We start from the raw sequence: 19805 nt of genomic DNA, 5'->3' as shown, positions 1-19805 counted from the left end.
GACCAAAGAGACCCATATGCAATAGCTAAAGGCGTGCAGATACTGAAGAGATTTGCTTAGACTTGAAGCTAGCCCTTGTGTGTTTTCCTTTTTCACATGTTGAGCAAAGAGATTCCTTTACAAAAGAATGTTGAGGAAGACCAGTGACAAGATCATTTCTTGACAGTTCGCTGAGTGTCTTGAAGTTGAGATGAGAAAGCCGTTTGTGCCATAGCCAGTTGATATTTGATGAGGCTTTAGAGAAGAAGCAGCTATTCTCAGTGAGAAAAGAATTCATATTGATGATGTATACATTCTCTAGACGAAAACCGGTTAAGGAAACCTTATCATCTTTGTCAAGAACRTGACATGAATTCTTTGAGAATTTATCTATATAATCTTTATCACACAGTTGACTGATGCTAAGAAGATTGTGCTTCAGTCCTTCAACATATGCAACGCGTTTGAAAGTTGTTGCACCATTGGTTAATATACCAAAACCTTTAGTATATCCTTTTCCGTTACCTCTAAAGGTTACGAAAGGTCCTCTTTCTTCCTTGAAATGAGTTAGTAGGGATTTATCTCCAGTCATATGTCTTGAACATCCGCTGTCAAGATACCATATTCCTTTGACATCCTGCACAAGGAAACAAATTAAGAATGCTATTGGTACCCAGCTATTAGGGTCCAGCTTTGTTAGAGGCTTCATCCTCTGATGCTGAAGAATCAGTATCAATAGATGACATCACTAAACTTGAAAAGGTTTGAGTGGAGAAAGGAATAACCTCTTACACTACTAAAGCAGTTTCAGTGGAAGTCTTCAATGAGCCTGACTAAAGAGGCATAAGTGGTAGAGAGTACAACGTCTGATGCTGAAGACTTTTTAGCAGGAGTTGTCGTCACTGAGCCTGAAGAAGAGGCTCCAACGGTTTCCTTCACTTTGATTGCTTTCGCAGTCTTAGTGGATGATTTCACTTTGGTTGATTTCTCAACCTTAGTTACTTTCTTGCCCTTGGCTGGTGAACCAACTTTGGCGGTAGAAGGACACTTGCTGGCAATATGTGTTTTCTCACCACAGTGTTTACACTTCCTAAAGCTTAGAGTAGCTTTAGGGCTAGGAAGTATCAGACTAGAAGCGGGACCAGCTCCAAGGATTCCCTTCTCATTGGTTCTAGGAGGAACCTTTGAGAGATTGGATTACTTAGGTGAAAAGTTCACCTTGAGCTGAGACTTGGATTTCTGAAAAGGTTCAGATTTCCTAGTCCCTTAAGAGGAAGAAGCTTCACAAGCTGAAGGAATAGATCTTGATCTATTACACTTGTTAGACTTCTTGGGAAGGGATGCTATGCCAACGGATTTACCTTTGTCTTTGCACCCAGAACTCGAAGGAGTTCCTTCAAGATGACTCTCAATAAGAGAAGAAGACTGAGAAGAAGAAGAAGTATTAGGAATAGAAGAGACGAAGGTGCCAAATTTAAGCATGGACATGTCTGTAACACGTTCTTCCTGATCATAGAAGAATCCTAGATCAGTCGTTATCTTGGCGGGGATCTGAGCGTTAATGATCTCAGAGGCTTTGATGGAAGCTTTACACCTCCCTTCAATGGTAGCTTTCTCAGCCTTGAGTTCAGCGATTGCTCGCTCACGCTTAGCGATAGCCTTCTCACGTTCAACGATGATGGCTTAGTTTACAATAACCTGATCTTTAAGATTTTCCTCCACAGAGGTCAGTTCTTTGATCTTAGAATGACAAATCTTCAATTGTTCTTGAATATCAACGTTAAGTATTTCTTCTTTCGATTTGCCATTGAGGGCATTGTAACGGTCAACCGTCAATGTATCCAGTGCAGAAAGACTGGAAGAAGAAGAGGGTTCATTCAGGGAACATACCTGAGTAGTAGAAGAGAAAGATGGTTCAGAGGAAGTAGATGCTTCTGAAGATCCTTCATCTACATCTATGGCCATCAAGCAGATATAGGCTGTATCCTTTTCATCTGAAGATGATTCATCGGATGACTCAGCCCAGTCATGCTCTTCGGCAACAAGGCCTTTAGCCTTTCGCTGGTTGTTCTTCACCTTCCTATATTTCTGCTTCAGTTTTAGGTACTTCTCATCTTTGGTCCTGAAGAAGGTGGGTGCCTTGGAAGATGGCATCGCAGTCTTCTTTGATCAGCATTCACCTGCAAAGTGTTTGGGCCGATGACAGTTGTAGCAGACAGTTGAAGCCTTGTCTATTCTTTCAGACTTTGTCTTTTCCCTGAGGGACAACTGAGGAGATCCGCGAAAGTTGTTTTACTGGCGAACCCCTTGAAAGACTTAGTTAGGAGGGCCATGGATTCATCAAAATCTGCCAAGTCAGATTCTGGAATATCCTCAGAGATAGAAAAGTTTATCTCTGTGATAACAACGGGAGGAAGAGAAGAGACAAAAGGGGTAGAAAAAGTTTCAACTGAAGAAGCTTCAGAGATCAAAGCCAAAGGAGAGCTATTTATTTCCCATCTTTTACAAGATTCCTCTTTAGTTGACGAGATTGCTCATGGTTAAGCAGAATCCCGTATAAGGTAGAAAGAGAAAGAGTGGACATGTCATTGGACATCTTGAGACACATGGAAAAAGTATCCCAAGACTCAAGAAGACATTCCAGAAGCTTAGTTAAAGTTTCTGAGTTGGAATATTCTCTACCGACAACCCTAAGATCAATAAGAATGCAGTTAAATCGTTGATGTACTTCGGACAGCGTATCAGACTTTCAACGAAGAAAGCTTTCATACTGTCTTACTAGATTGATCTTTCTGGTCTCTTGAACCTGAGTGGTTCCTTCATATTGGACACAATGTGTGTCCCATATGGATTTAGAGGTTTTGAGCTTCATCACTGAGTGATAAATCTCATTGGGAAGAGACATAGCTATTATAGACCAAGCACGTGTGTCTTTAGTTATTTTCTTCTTGTCTTCATCGCTCCATTGATGTGGGAGCTTTGGAATCTGCCGTTCAGGAATCATGGCAGTCGTAGTTGTTGCTGAAACAGCCGGAGCAATAGCAAATGGAATATATGGTCCATTTTCTATGTAATATGAAATTTCAGGATCCACATCTTCAAGAAAGAGGGACATCCAGTTCTTCCAGAGACTAAAATTGTCACGGACAAACCGGGGAGGTTTGGCAAGAAAGCCATTGTCTTTTGTGTGTGTGTGTGTGTTTGTAAGTTGTAAAGCCATTTGTAAGTGGTAAAGTTATATAAGAAAAGAGATAAACTAATACAGAAAATAGCTAAACAGATAGAGAGAAGAAAAACACTGCTCTGATACCACTTGTTGGTCCCATTGAGGGTTTACAAGATTAGTAAAACAGTTTGTAGAAGGGGAGGTGGATGAATACAAACACAATATTTTTAAATTTAAAATATATATTGATAAAGAAGATCAATACATATTTTACAAGATTGTTTGCAGAAAGATAATGTTAGAAAACATATCTAAACAATCTTTAGTTACACACGAATTCTTAGCAAATGAGAAAAGAAATGTTGTAAAGAGAAGATTCTTTACTTAAGCTAGAAAATGCTTGAAGTAAGAATTAGGTTTAGAGAGTGAGGTGCGTGCACTCTGCATGGACAAGAAACACTTCTATTTATACCTAGAGTGCATTAAATGAACATTTAATGCAATATGGTAGGGTTAGAGTGCGTGTCAAGACTTAAGAGGAAGGCTTGTCCTTTGCCACAGTGAATAGTACAAAAGCACTATTCATGGGCAGACATCTTTACCTAAAGTTGGTGGACAATAGAGTCGACTAGTCTGCTCCGTACCGTACCAACGTTTATAAAGGTATGAGTTTGTCCTTTTTGTGCATAAGGACAAGACAACAACAATCGTGCTTAGCAAGCTTCCTTTGATCGTTGAATGCTGGAATGACCTGAAGGTCTCTTCAGCATTCGCTGAGGCTTGAGCAGTCTTCACACATATGTAGACGGGCTTGTAATCACTGAGTACCGCTTCAGATCACGTACTTGTCAGTCTCTAATCTTCAGTTTCAGTCTTCGACATTAGCTGAAGGTTCTTTGGTGTGAGTGTTGTCTTCTTGATGTATCGTTGTCTCTGATTGAATTACAATACAAGTTCTTCAGCGATCACTGAACAAGCTCAGTGATGATTGCTGGAACTGAAAAGACAGAAACATAAATACAACGTATAAGTGAAAATGGATTATCATCAAATCACTGAGAGAGAGGATCAACATGATCATATATTAAACGAAGTTTATCATAAATGATCCAAAAAGTGGATCAAAGAATTATAGAAAAATGGTGAAGATTATGAATTAATTGTAGATATACACATGTAATATTTGATGAAAATTTTGATTTTTTTATCAAAGTGTATCTAGAAGAAAAAGTTATATAAAACTTTATAAAATAATTGTGAATTTATTATTAAAAAATAAATATATATAAAAGATATAATTAGATTTTTGAAGATTTATCCAATTCAAAATAATAATTATCTTAATTACTTTTTTTAATGTTATTTTTCAATTAATGGATTTTATGGCTCTATTCCTTCTCGCCTTCTTGTAAATTAGTTAGTTTCTCGCATGATTCTCTCTCTCTCTCTCTATATATATATATATATGTATGTATGTATGTATATGTGTGTGTGTATATATATATATATATTTATATATATTGAACGATAATCAAATGAGAACCACAAATATGTTACAAACCCATGAGAACCGATATAAAAATATTATTTTACATGGGTTTTTTTCATCAAAACTTACGATTTAAGGTATTGTTTCAAATACGTTTGTGTTCACCTTGTGAAAAGATTACATGTGGAAAATAAAAATTGGTTCACCTACTGAAATGAAAAATACACGTAAAAAATATTCACGTGGTAAAACAAATACACGTGGAACTATCATATTATGAACAAATATATGTAAAATAATATCTTAAATCATAACATTTGATGAATAATATCATGTAAAATATATTTTTATATCGGTTCTCATGAATTTGTAACATATTTGTAGTTCTCATTTGATTTAACCCCATATGTGTGTGTATGTATGTATGTGTGTGTGTATGTATGTATGTATGTATGTATGTATGTATGTATGTATGTATGTATACACATATATACACTGACACTCAGACTTGTATGTGTTAGTGTTTTGAATAATATTGTATAACAAATAATAAAACTAAAAAGAAAGAAGAACCTTTGATACCAAATAAATAGAACTTATAGAAAGTGATATCAAGAGGGCAAAATCGAGATTAAATCTCTTGAATCTCTACTCATTACCTTTTTAGTTTTTTAATTTTCAAAGAATTCGTTTTCGAATTCTCATGTATGTGAATGTGAGTAACTATTGACGTATTCGAGGTTTTAGTTTTAGGTTTCTTTTTTATGTGTATTTATGTCCTATAACTCGTACATAATTATCATTGATCCTAAAAGTTATATATTAATGTAATCCCGCAGCTCACAACGTAATGCGACGTAGCGCGCCATAGCATGTCGTAACGCGCCATAGCATGTCGTAACGTGCCATAACCCGTTACAATGCAAACCAAGCCTAAGAATGGAGCCATAGAGGTTAACGTGACGGCGAACTCAAGTCTTGACGCCATAATGCGCCATAACGAGGCCATAATGAGTTATTTAGAACCATAGTTAAAACTAAATGATGATCCTAATTATATTTTTAGATTATTTATGTTTAAAATGAGATGTTTATCCCATATTTGATTACCTTCATGAGTTAGTTATACGAATTCAAATATATAGCTTTAAAAAGTTGTAATAACCAGATCCTGGTTATTACCCAAGGTATTTAATACGTGATTATTTGACTATTTGGTTACGTGATAGCATGATAATTGATACGTGCTGGTATGAGAATTTGCGAATTAATTGAATATATATATATATATATATATATGTACATGGGTGCATGTGGGTATGCATGTGTGTGTGAAGGTTTAGCCGACTTTCCCTTTTGGGAAAGTATAAAAAAGGTTTTAACCTCTTCATTTGATTCCTGCCATTTTGAGAATTTGAGAGAGAGTTTTAAAAAGGAAGTGTTGTCCGGTTTATCAAGAGAGGAAGGATTCAAGTTGATTTCAAGAATTTTGGATTCAAAAACTTTTTTAAGGTGAGTGGTTCTAAAACTTTTTACATAAAGCTTTCTACTGGTTTTAAAGTCATATTTCGTATTGTTCTTATTTGAAAAGAAATTTTGATGATTTTGTCTAAGTGTTTATCCGGACGAAGCTTGACCGGATAAACATTTAAATCGGACAAAGCTTGATCGGATAAGGGTATAAACCGGACAAGCCTTAGGCGGTTTAGTGACCGGATTGTCTTAAACCGGACATGCCTTGAAAGGTTTAGTGACCGGATTAGTTTAAACCGGACAAACCTTGAGCGGTTTGTTGACCGGAGTTGGTAAACTGGTTGAKTGGTGAGCGGTTTAGTCTTAAACCGGGCGAGTCTTGAACGGATTGTTGACTGGATTGGATATCCGCTCAATATGGATTTTTATTCTAAGTGTTAAACCGTTCAAAGAATATTTGGGGTGTTGACCGGATTAGATGTCCGGACAAAGTGGACTTTTAGTCTAAGTGTTGTAAACTGGATGGTTGTTGACCGGATTAGTTGACCGGACTTGTTATCCGGATGGTTTTCTGTTGAAAATTTTATAAGTTTTTAAATATTTATTTATTTATTTATGATTCATAAAAATGGTTATTTTATATCTTTTAAAATAAATAAAATATTCCTACCAAGCGTGGTGACGTAAGTCTGTTTTGGTATGGAATGAGTTTTGATAAATGTTCCTACCAAGCGTGGTGACGTAAGTCTGTTTTGGTATTGGAACGGGATTTTGGGAAATGTTCCTACCAAGCGTGGTGACGTAAGTCTGTTTTGGTATTGGAACGGGATTTTGGGAAATGTTTCTACCAAGCGTGGTGACGTAAGTCTGTTTTGATACGAAACTATATTTTGGGAAACCTTCCTATCAAGCGTGGTGACGTAAGTCTGTTTTGATATGAAACTATATTTTGAGAAACCTTCCTACCAAGCGTGGTGACATAAGTCTGTTTTGGTATGGAAGTGAGTTTTAAAAGGTAGTTCCCCCAGACGTGGTGACTTATGTCTGTTCTGGCTTGGAACTGGGATTGAGTACTTTCAGACGTAGTGACTTATGTCTGTTCTGATAAGTAGCTCTGATTTAATGGATGAATAAGGGTGGCATATCAAGGAGAGGTGTACTTGGAATAAGGGTGACATTGTCATATGTGGATGTTATTATTATAACTCTTATTATTATTACTAAATTGGATTTAATAACTTTGAATCATCATTTCTTTGTGACCTGATGAATTAAAGATATTATTCCTATTTAGAAGTGATAATTTAGATGTTATTGAGAAGGGGAAAATGGTTTGTCATATCAGGCAAGTTATGCCATAAATCTTTCCTGTTAAGGGAATGATGTTTTAATTCAAAAAGTTTTGATACTGGAAAAGTTGGATCTCTGTTTAGAAATATTTTAAAGAAGTGAGATTTTTGGATATACTTCTTTATGTATGATATTGGGAACTGCATAAATTGTTTTATTGCAGTATATTTCTAAAGCCAAAATTACATTATCATATTTTGGTATTTGTCACCCTGCATTTGCAAATAGGGGATTTACTCACTAGAACCGTATGGTCTAACCCTCATTTTATGTTTTAAAATATGCAATGCAGGAATAGCTGGGTCCGGGGATATTAAAGGGAAAGGGAAAATGTGATTATTTTCCTAATCTGTTTCCTGCTTTTGGAAGATACATGTTATATTACATGTAGTAGTACAAGATTTGTTTTGGAAATTTTTATATGTAGATTTTGTACATATAGCAATCCTTGTACTAGTGGGACCTTTTGATGTAATTCATGTTTTGATGTAATGAAATATGTATTTTATGCAAATGTAGAATATGGGGGTGTTACAAAAGTTGTACTCATACACTATATATACTTGTAATCTTGAATTTTATGTAATATGCATCAAACTATATTTGATGCATTAAAAATGATTTTTAAGAGTTTAACGGAATTCCAAAATGTGCTATAAATAATATAAATATACTCGCACAATACTACGAGATACATATTGATTTTAATATTTCGTTTTATTATTTGCTTTTTGTGAATTTTATAATATAGATTTTTTTTTTACTATTTGAAGGCTCCATTTGCTTTTAATATAATTTATTTAATTTAATTTTTATTATAATTTAATTAATATTCAATAATGATGTAATTTATTTTAGGCTTAATAACGTATGTTTTTTATAAAATAGTAATTAAGTATGCTGTTAGAATTCCATCATTATCTTAATTATATTTTATATTATTTATATCTAAAATGAGATGTTTATCTTATATTTGATCATGTTTATTAGTTAGTTATATGAGTTCAAACATGCAACTTTACAAAGTTGTACTTATGCATTATTTAATGGTAATCTTGAATTTTAAGTTATATGCATTAATAAACAGTATTTAATGCATAAAAAATAGGTTTTAAGAGTTTTTTTTCTCGCACAATGCATCAATACATCTTTGATTTTAGTTTTTCGTTTTATTGTTTGTCTTTGTCGCTTTTATAATACGGTTTTGTATGGTTTTGAGAAAACAATAATCTTCTTATATTTGAATAAAATATAAATTTGAAAACTCCATAAAAATTTGAAAAAAATATATTGATATTAATATCAAATTAACAATTTAAACGTTCTCATTATTTATAATTTTTTAGTTCACGTTTTTTATTATAATCTAATTTAAATCTAATAATGATGTAACTCATTTTAATAATCTAACGTTTTTTTATAAAGATAACTTTTTAGTTTAATTTTTTATTATAATTTAATTTAGGTTTAATAACGAAGTAATTTATTTTATGTTTTTAAAAATATAATTTTTTATAAAGACAATAATTCTGTTAGAACCCAATGATCATTTTTATTATATTTTATATTATTTATATTTAAAATGAGATGTTTATCTTATATTAGATTATGCTTATCTGCAGTTAGTTATACGAATTCAAATACAGAGCTTTAATAAATTGTAGTTATGCTTGATCAACTTGTAATCTTGAATTTTAAGTAATATAGATTAATTAGCGATAATTGATACATAAAAAGTAGTTTTTAAGAGATTATCGTAAATACTTCATAATATAATATAGATGGTAAACTTGACATGTTAAATATGTGAGAATGGATAGCCCATTGGACCACTACGCATGAACATCCTTTCAGTTTCGTTGAGCAGAAAGGCTTTAACTTGATGATGAAAAGGGAAATAGTTTTGAAATCTCTGAGTTTGAAAAGGAAAGCTAAAAGATTCATTTAAGAAAATGGAACGAGTAAGTTTGACTACAGATTTGTGGAAGTCAAAGTCACAAAAACTTGAATAGATGATGGGAGAATGAATTGAAATGAGATTGTTTGTAGGAGAATGAAGAACAACCAAAGGAAATCTTTATTTCAGTTAGAAACCGAAAATTGAGAAATGGTTATCGAGTTCGAGTCGAGTTTAAGCTTGGGAATTAGGTTTCGAGTTCGAGTCGAGTATATTGATACTCGAGCTCAACTCGCATCATTTACACCCCTACCCACTGCTTTTGAAATCATGTACAAAAGCAAAGAAAGCTCATATAAATCAAGATCAAGATCAAGATCAATCAATAACTAATTGAACAATTGGTCATTTCTTGATGCATCCAATTTTCTTTGCTTTGTTTTCATTTGGGTTCTCTCGTATTTCTTCACCTTCGAAAACGATTTTGGAATGTACAAATACAGAAGGAGGTTCAAAAGCCAGTTAACACCTGGATCTGAATCGAATCTTGATCTAGACCTGGATCGATCACATTCTGATTGGTTGAAAGAAACCATTTATAACCGACCAGTTCCTATTATATAATTTTTCAAATAACCGGTAATCAAAGGACTGAGGTCAAGATTAAACCGGTTATGACCGATCTACAGAAAAACATCCATGGAGTTCGGCCATTGATCAAGGGACAAGTTAAAATGGATTGGGCTTTGAGGTCAGTTACACATTTTTGGCTACAAACTGGTTAGCGAACCGGACCAGTTATGCCATAATCAATTATCTGATGACGGTTTTTGTTCGACACCGGTTATAACTGGTTAAAAGTTAACACATAACTGGTTTTCCCCATGAAAAGGTAAAATGACCTACAAATAAGTAAATAAAGAAGGGTAGAAGCCACCATCTGAAGCGTCCCCACCATACCATACTAATTAATCATTGCGAGTCTGCAGCAAGGAGGGTTGGGTTCCTGTGAGAATGAAAGTTACAATGAGAAGAAATCGCCACCCTTGAATCAATCCTAATTGAAGAAACCACTAGATCAACAGTAATCAGATACACTATATCAATTCCCTTCTAAAACGCAGTTCATGGGTTGTTTTGGGATTAAAAATGATCAAGGGTCCAAATCCCTTCTTATACTTCTCACTTTAACTCCTATTCTCATACGATCCTTTGTCTTAGTAAGAAAGGGCGCCATAGTATTAACCCGAGCCCACCATCCTACGACTGAGGCAATAAATGGAGCACCTATAAATAAGAGAGAAGTGCCATCTATTTGGAAAAGCATTGTTCTCCAAATTAAAGATGGAATTGAACATACAAGAAGAAACCAAGAGGTGAATGCAATCATTCAAACATGATGCACAAAATCTTGGATTTTTAAGAAAAAACGAGTTAAGAAACATAAAAGTATACAATTCTCGATTCTAATATCCAATTTGACAAGCAAACATTACCTGCAAAGATGCAAAATTACGCGGTAGTCGCTGCCGCCTTCCTTTTGTCTTCTTCAAGCTGCTGCAGCTCCGCTAGTCTTTCAGCCCAAGCTCGATCCCTGGCTACTGCAGCCATCTTTCGTTCTATCCTCTGAATTCTCTTCTTCCTATTGGCTTCCTGCAACTCAGCCTTACGTTTCTTCTTTTCTGCCTGTCAAAATCCAATTCACATGAATACGACAAAAACTCTTAGAAACAAATTATTAAGAATTATGTACCGCTTGTTAATGCATAATCTATTCAACTTCAAGTTTACAACTTAATACAACATATGTTTGAACTCAAGAAAACCAACCTACAAACATGTTCAAATATAGAGTGTGCGTTGAACCCTACTAATACTATTGAATACTCCATAAGTTTCTGATTTATTTTTTAATGAGAAATTGCATAATTTTCTATCATCAATTTACAATAAAATTCTACATGCTGTTGCATTGCATGGGTACATAGCTAGTCAATAGTCAAGCAACTGGGTCACTTCAAAACAACAATCATGATCAATATTTAACTAGTTACGAAATGTGAAGATCTAACGAAGGAGGTGAAATGTGTCATTGTGTTGTAAAGAACCCCCACAAAGCAGGCTTCTATAAGCGTTCCTTTTCTGAAACCAAATCAAACGAGCATGGTATGTCCCACCTGGAGGTGGGGTCCGCGGGTAAGATATAAGCAGTCCTGGTACAGACAAATGGATAGTATTGGAGAACATATTTGTTTGTACCGTTTACTCCATCGTCCACTTTATGGGTCACACATTCGTTTCACTCATGGAACTCAAGAGGTCATCTTTGTTCTCATATTTATAAATGTGACTCAGAAAATGAAAATGTCAAGTGAGTTAAATGGAAGGATCCCAAGTCTATGAAGCAACTATAACCCAATTAGAAGCTAGAAAATTTAAATAAAGATTTACTTGACTAGTTTTTGCAACCTGATGCGTATATATGTGTAGTTAAGCTTTCAGTTGTTTATTTAGAGATGCCTTCGGTATTAAACTACACTGTTGGTATGAACCAACAGGTATATGGCATGACGAATGACCAAGTCATATACAACCAAGGGAGCGCTTGGTTCATTTTAGGGAATGGGAATAGGAAAGGTGGGGAATGGAAATGGGCATGTTTTCATACCCCAAAATTTAGTCTGGAATGAGGATTACTGAATTTTGGGTAATAGGCCCATTATATTATATAATACCAAACAGTTTTTCTCATTAACATTCCCATTCCACACCCCCTAATACCGCCCAAGCAAGCACCCGTAAGGGGGCATTTGGTTTGATGGAATAGTTTTGAGGGATTTGGATTTTGTGGAAGGATTTAGAATTGGAGGGATTTGCATTTGGAAGGATTTGAAAATTTTGGTGCGTTTGGTTTGTAGGATTTGGAATGGAATTGAATTCCATCATTTATAAATAATTTATAGGAACAAATTTACAATTATAAAAATAATTAAATTACCTTTTTATTAATTGATTATTACAAAACAAATGTTTTTAACATACTTTCATGGTTTTAAAAAGCGTGTGAGCCACACGGCTCGAGGTGCGAGGCGGCCCAAAATCGCACATGAGGCGGTAACCGAGACGGTGAGGCGTGAGGCGGTGGAAAGGCGTACGCCTCAATACAGAGGCTAAACTATTAAAAAAATGACTGAAACCTTCTCTATTTCTTTTTTGAAAACCTTGTTCTTCCCTAGTTCTCCTAAGCCCTATCTGCTACTTGTTTGTGTCCTTCTTGAGTTCCAGTTTTCTCCCATTTTCTTTGCATTTTCTTTGCATTTTCTTCGGTTCACGGGAGTATTATGTATATGCATATGTTGGATACACTTCTTTTATATTTAGTCTCTACTACATGCCACGGTCACACTTCTACTCCCACTTTGTTGATATTTAATATTTTTTTCTTTATGAGTTGTGAGCATATTAATACATACATATATATGTTAAGAATAGATCAATATTTTTGTTCTTTGTTACCATATCCATATTTCGTGATTGAAAAAGTGTATGAAGATTCATTTGGTAATTTAGTATTATATATATATATATATATATATATATATATTGTGTCTAGTACTCAAGTGTGAAGTGTGTGTGTATATATATATTGCCTATATTTTCTAAGTAGAAGCAGCGGAATACAGATTGGAATAAATATATTTTATGTAGTATATATATTTTTGCCTCGGGGATTACGTCTCGCCTCGTTGAAGGAAAACGCCTTGATGCACAATTCCACTTTTTAAAACCTTGCATACTGTACAATAATATTATATACAAATCCTAAGAAATCCCATAAAATACTAACCACTCCCATGGGATTTCAAAATCCTATGTTTGTGGATTTCAAATCCACGAAATCCTTCAAACCAAACATGCGAATGGATTGGAATTCAGTTACAAATCCCTCCATATCCATTTCAATCCTACAAAACAAACCGAACCTAAGAGTTTCATACAGTAAATACATCAAATGATCATGATACTTCTGTGCAATCCTACCTCTCATAGATTCATGCATCTGTTACACAAAAATAGAAGTTCTGAGCTCTTGCAAATATCATCACTTTTTTCGACACGTATGGCATACAAATAGAAACTGTTCCACATAGCATTTGGGGTTCTGTAAATACATAGAATGAGTTAACTGTATGATACACATGTGTGTGAGAGAGTGAGAGAGGGAGGGTATAGGTTTCAGGAAGATTTTTATAAGTAGCAGGAGGTTACAAGGGTATTGGAAAAGATTCGGTAACTCATGGTAATTTATCAATTTAACACATCATAAACAATATCAGCCAAGACTGAAACTCCATGCAGAAGAACTGGGTTATCATGTTTACGGAAGAAAGCCACATAGCATCGATGAGTTTTCTTGGAAGGTATGCTTTGAGTCAATTAATAAGAAATTAAAAATGGAGAGGAGGTATGGGTTAAATGTACCAGTTAATGTCTTATTATGAGCATTCTGCAACGATTAACACCTTGTTTCATACATCTATTAAAATATAAGTATTATTAAACAATTAGAAATAATAAAGAGAAAAGGTTATGTAAATGGAAAAAAGAAAGAAAAAATAATATATATATATATATGGGAGAGAGAAAGAGAGAGAGAGAGAGAGATCAAATGATCAAAAAGAGAGATCATTTGGTGACAGATGCAGTATCTTGAAAGACAAGTTTCACCAACAAATCAGAAGATAAGTCTTAATTGGTGTAGAATGCCCATAAATAGGCGTTAGTTGGTGCATTTAATAGAGAGAAAAGAGAGTACAAAAGATGGAAGGAAGACTAAAAAGGCCCATTTTACTCAGATCCTATGATCTCATTCATAGAGATGAAAGTTGACTGTTCGTTTGGAAGTCAATATGAACCACTTAGAAGGCAGACTATGAGCAACCACATCAGAGGTCATTACGAGGTTACTTAAAGGAGGTTTGATGATCTATTTGCAGTGGTTCCCATGTTTAAAAAGTGGGTGAACCAGCAGACCCGTAATATGGTATTGATTAAGCAATTCAAACTTTGTTTAGAAGTGCAAACTCTTTAAATGAGGATAAAAGAAAAGGGAGATTGCACTCTGGAAGATATTTGCCACATTCTCTTATTCTCACATAAAACAAAATAACGGGTGGCAATATGGGTCACATTCAGATTCCAACGATAAATAGCTCTGGAAGAGCATCATCGAAATGACTACATCTTAAGGGGCATATGGTGGCCCCAATATTTGCAACGTCTAAAATAATGCATAAAAAATGTTGGTTTTCAAACATAAATTATATATTACTTGCTTATATGGAACAAAGCAGAGATCTGTTGTATGTTGTCCGGACTCCGTGTGTTAATTCTATTCAGCAAATATAGGTCTTTTATAATCATTGATATGCTTAAAAAGTGTACCCTATATCCTTCCAATATGCCCTTTGATAGAAGTTCTTGAAGACGCAGGTTTAGAGTAGCAGACTAAGGGTGGGGATGGGTGAATAGTTTAGTCGGGAGGAAGGGTGGCTGGAGAGGTAAGAGGGTGGGGGATAAGATTAGCGAGTCGTTTTAGGTTACCATAGCCCTAAGTTAGACTAAGGTTGTGCAATTTCTTTACCTTGGTTATGTTTTTCTTGCACCTGCTTCTATTTGTATGCTATTGCTTACTCGTATCTAGCTTTTCATTTTTTTATCTTATTTGCATTTCTTCTTTGGCACACTTTTCAAAAGCTGTTGGTCTTCATGAAACAACCGCTCTACTCTTTGAGGTAGAGACCAGATAATAACAGCTCTACTCACTGGTTTATGAACTCGTTTGTGCAATAGAACATATTGGAATTCAAGTACAAGAGTAGTGTCCTGCAAACTACCTATGGTGTCCAATGCACTAGATATCAATATTCTTATGGAGTTATGGTTAAATGAAACATCAATGGTTATAATCTCAATATGCATGAACAAGGCATCAATTCAGCAACTCTAATAATTTCATTATCCACTTACCGTATTTGAGGCAAGCATAAAAGATAGATGCAGAATCATCACGAAGTATTTGGTTACATAGCTACTCTCACTCAACTAATAGACTTATTACCAATTTCAATTGAGAACTAAGGATTCGTGTTTAGTTCTGAGCTAGCGGTTCTTTGCATAGTAAATTTATAAAAAACAGAGTCAAACACAACATTTCTCCTCTACTCTTAACACATTATGGGAAAAAAACATTAAATTGTAACAGATATATGGGCTGAAGGTTGAGACATCTGTTATACTCACTTCCCTGTATCATTCAATGTGGAATCAACTCCATGTGACTTCTTGTGAACTATAAAATCAAGTTAATCTCAAAGAAGGTAACACGTGAACTTTGCTCATCAGAGTTTGATCATCAATTGGAGTTTAGCATTTTCTCACATGATTTTATGCATCAGTTATGGATTTATATAAATCTGTATACTAATATATGACAGAATACATGGTGATGGAATTAAGGAGGACAAGCCAACGGACTAATACCAGTATGAAGGCCCGCCGCTGTCTTATCCGCTTTTTTTCGTTTCTATGTTTGACACTTCCCTCATTTGGTTGATTCCCAGGTATTGGTTCACCAGGAACATGCTTAACCCAAGCATAAGGCCCTGCATTACCATAAACGATCACATTGAATTTACCTTATGATGCAAACCAAATATAAGCACACAACTAATGACTAATGCACACCAAATATCTATGACAAAGATAGCAACTAAAATTCTCTCTTGAATTTCTCAAATTTGGGTAAAACGATCAATAGTATGTTTGGATAACTAAAATAAATTAAACCAAAAATCATTTCAAGTTGAATTTTATCCACCAATCCCATGTCCAAACCTCAGGGTCCCCAACACACCTGATGTTTTCAAATAAAAGAACCATTTTGTGTAGAATATCTTTTGTGTGTGTGTATATATATATATGTATGTGTGTGAATATATATATATATATATATATATATATCATTATGAGGGTAAGTCCGTTTAAGAAATGGGATGGAATGGAATTCAATTCGTTCTCCCTTGTGATAGAATAACCAAATACATGAATGGTGGAATGGAATGTGTGGAATTCAATTCCATTTCATATGTAAACCAAAGGCTGGAACCGAATTTGGTCAATGGAATTGACGATCCCAATTCCTTTAGATTCCATCAGAATCCTATGAACCAACGCCCCCTTAGTGTTACTGTTAGTAGGAGACGGTTAAGGTTCCTTGGAGCAGTCGGGGCTCCTCAAGTAGGCTCTACATCATTCGTTCTTCTCCTACATTACCTTTTACAAAAGAGGATTTTACTTTTCCTTTTTCATTCCCCCAAACAAACAAAATACACAAATTGACGACAAGTTGAATTAAACATCACTAAATCTGATTCAACATAACACAAATTGAAGTCCTAACCTGAAGGCTTCAAGCTAGCCCTTTTCCTACGAGGCTTATCAACCGGCCTTCTCTTCGGAAAGCGGGTATCTGTTAGGCTCTGAATTGTCCTCATCGATGCCGGTCTCCAAAACAAGTGGCTCCTGTGAGTTGATCTGAAAAGCGGACTTGGCTCGTTGTTGTAGGTAGCAGAAAACAACGGCTTAGAGAAAGCGGATGAAGTGGTTGTGATAGGGCGAGATAAAAGTATGGTTCGTGACACAGGTCGGATTATAGATCTTATCGCCCCAAAAAGCATGATTGATCGCCCTGCAGGGTATCACATAAAATAGAAAATTCTTATCAGTTCAATCAATTCCTAATACATTCCTTTATTCCATTATTTTCTATCAATCCAACATGCATAATCCAAGACAATAAGAAACACTAACAAGATTCACCAAAACAAAACAACAGCAGCAGCACAGAAGAACATGTGTTATACTTTTTATTTGGTAATTCTAAATATGTCATATAAATATTATGTAATTTCAACAGATATGTCTTCCTCTGAACATGTGATACATAGAATTAGTGAATAAGATCAATCAGGTACTTTCAGGGCCGGTCCTGACGTTTCTGATGCCCATGGCAAAAAGCCAAAAAAATGCCCCAAGTATATAAAAAACAGCAAACAAAACACATTATTTAAGGGGTTTGGTCAAGCTAGGAGGCTAATCCCCACGCTGATTTGATCAAGATGTTTCAAGGTCTATCTTCATGAAAATGGTAAAGTCAAAGCACTCTGTCTATTGAGACTTTTAACACACACTTCTCTACGTTTATGGCAACACTCCTCTACAAATTCTATTGTAGTACAAAATCCTATTAGTCTTCTTTTCATAATGGTAATGTTTTGCTTGTATCACAATCTTAAGCGAGTTTGAAACTTCCAAATTCATCTTCTCTAATGTTGGTTTTGTAGGTATTTGTGTCTCAGACAAACAACAATCAAGTATTTAACTATTGAGCCACTGTTACTTACAATTTTCAGTAATCTGCTAAAAAAATTGCCAAGGTCACTTACACGAGGTAGAATATGGAGACAAGTACTTATGCTGAAACCATATATAGTGACAGGTTCAAATAAGAAGGCTAAATATTGTGAGAAGGTAAGAAGGGAAAGGTTAATATCTAATCCACTAGAAAAATCAGAAAAAATCTGTTTCAAGATCCATATGTGAACCAACATTATAGATTATTCATATGGGTTCACATATGCATCTTCAAATGAATTTTTATAATGATTCACATAGGAACCTTCACTTCTTAGATCTTACCTTCTCACGAATATTTAGCATTCTTATTGAACCTCCCGTTACACACACACACACACACACACACACACACACATATATATATATATATATATATCCAATAAACCTTGAGAATAGTGGCAGTGAGTTTGCAAATCATGGCAATTAGTACATGGAAATGAATATAAGAATTAGAACATGGCACAAAAAGTACACTGCTCTATTCTATTTGAGTCCTCACTCCTCAGAATTCGAAGCACATTCTCCTCAAAAGTTAGAATTGACAAAAATCGGAATTGGAAAAACACTAAACCAAAAATCATATTTTACTCTTCTATTTCCTAAATTTACAAAGACAATGATTAATCATATATATAAACCTAAGATCTAAAATACCTAATCAAAAATCATCTAAGCCTCTATGTACTTGTTATTAAAACATCAACAATACTAAAACTAATTACTAGTGACTAACCGTGAATCAAGATTTCAAATGCGAGATTCGTGAGAGGATTTCGTCTAGGTTTAGCCGTGAATCGATAGATGAGGCGAGCGAGAGGCCGAGAGACGGTCGAGAGTCGAGACTYGAGAGAGGCAGAGAGCGAGATTTCGATTCGTGATTCGTGAATCGTGAGTTCAGAAGAGTGGTGATTCACTGATTAGAGAAAACTCTTCGTCCGTGACTGTGAGCGACAGAGCAAGGCGAGACTGCGAAAGTCGAGGGAGGAGGAGGACGAATCAAGGCCGCTTGAGATGAGACTTGGGTAACATTTTTTTTTAGGCCCAAATCAAAAATCAACCTATACATGTATATTTCATGCCCTTAGTTTTTGCTGCCCTGGACCGTCACCTCCTCGATCTAGAGATGGCCAAAAATCGGTTTCGGACCGGGCCGGGCTGGTCTCAAACAGTCCTAATCTTTTTCATAACCGGCCATTAGAGATGGCCAAAAATGGGTCCCGGGCCGGGCCTTAACCGGTTACGGCCGGGCCTAATCGTGACAAAAACCGACGTTAACCGGTCCCTCCATAACCGGTCCCGGTCCCGACGAAAAACACTATAACCGGTCAAGGAAAACCGGTCCCAGTTCCGGTCCCATAACCGGTTACGGCCGGTCTTTTGAAAAAAAAATTTTATTTTTTATTTTTTGGTAATTAATAAATTAAAAATATGTTATTAATATTTTCGAAATATGTTATTTTTAATATGTTTTATTATAAATATGTTTTATTACAAATACGTTTTTGTTATGTATTATATATACGTTTAATTTTATAAATACGTTTCGTTATATACGTTTAATTTTAAAAATACGATTTACTCAAATACACTTTAAAAGTACGTTTTATTATGATTAAAGTGACATTGTTTTACAAAATGCTAATAAAATACATTTATCTATCAATCTTCATCGGTATCCCATGTCGGATTGACTTGAAGAGTTCCGGTCTATTGAATTCTTCTAATAGCCTCATTGTCTTCAAGGTCATCGATGTCGAGTTCCTCATCATCGTCATATTGGGATTGGGACTGGGAGTAAGTGCTATCGGTATCGGTAGTTGGTGGCGTGCTTAGTCCCATAGAGATTTCATTTTCTTCAAGATTTTCTTCCACCGTTTCAATCTCCGTCTCTAAAAATGTCATGTGTTGAATCCTATCAACGCTATCCAAATAATCTTTCAAGCAAATGCAACACTCCACGGATTCCGGGCTTA

General features: G+C 35.0%; 1 protein-coding gene across 1 annotated transcript; it reads right to left on the bottom strand.

Moving 5' to 3' along the window:
* Nucleotides 1-10067: 10067 nt before the first annotated feature.
* On the bottom strand, nt 10068-18875 carry LOC112520372. Its single transcript, XM_025128743.1, has 5 exons — nt 18566-18875; nt 16817-17104; nt 15898-16019; nt 10851-11040; nt 10068-10360 (listed from the first exon to the last, which is right to left on the bottom strand). Exons 2-4 carry the CDS (start codon nt 17091-17093, stop codon nt 10867-10869), a joined length of 573 nt encoding a protein of 190 aa, XP_024984511.1. The 5' UTR covers nt 17094-17104; nt 18566-18875; the 3' UTR covers nt 10068-10360; nt 10851-10866.
* Nucleotides 18876-19805: the final 930 nt, after the last annotated feature.

Source organism: Cynara cardunculus, assembly GCF_001531365.2.
Source record: "Cynara cardunculus var. scolymus isolate 2C chromosome LG 10, CcrdV1, whole genome shotgun sequence".
Taxonomy (NCBI): Eukaryota; Viridiplantae; Streptophyta; class Magnoliopsida; order Asterales; family Asteraceae; genus Cynara; species Cynara cardunculus.
Note: the sequence above shows the minus strand (reverse complement) of the source record. Positions and strands in the feature narration are given on the sequence as shown.

Excerpts from the sequence above, each read along its gene's own strand:
- LOC112520372 (XM_025128743.1), bottom strand. The coding sequence starts at position 17,093 with ATGCTTTTTGGGGCGATAAGATCTATAATCCGACCTGTGTCACGAACC. Across the intron at positions 16,020-16,816 it reads GGCTAGCTTGAAGCCTTCAG|GGCCTTATGCTTGGGTTAAG; the intron begins GTTAGGACTTCA and ends ATGGTAATGCAG. Across the intron at positions 11,041-15,897 it reads AGCGGCGGGCCTTCATACTG|GCAGAAAAGAAGAAACGTAA; the intron begins GTATTAGTCCGT and ends GGATTTTGACAG.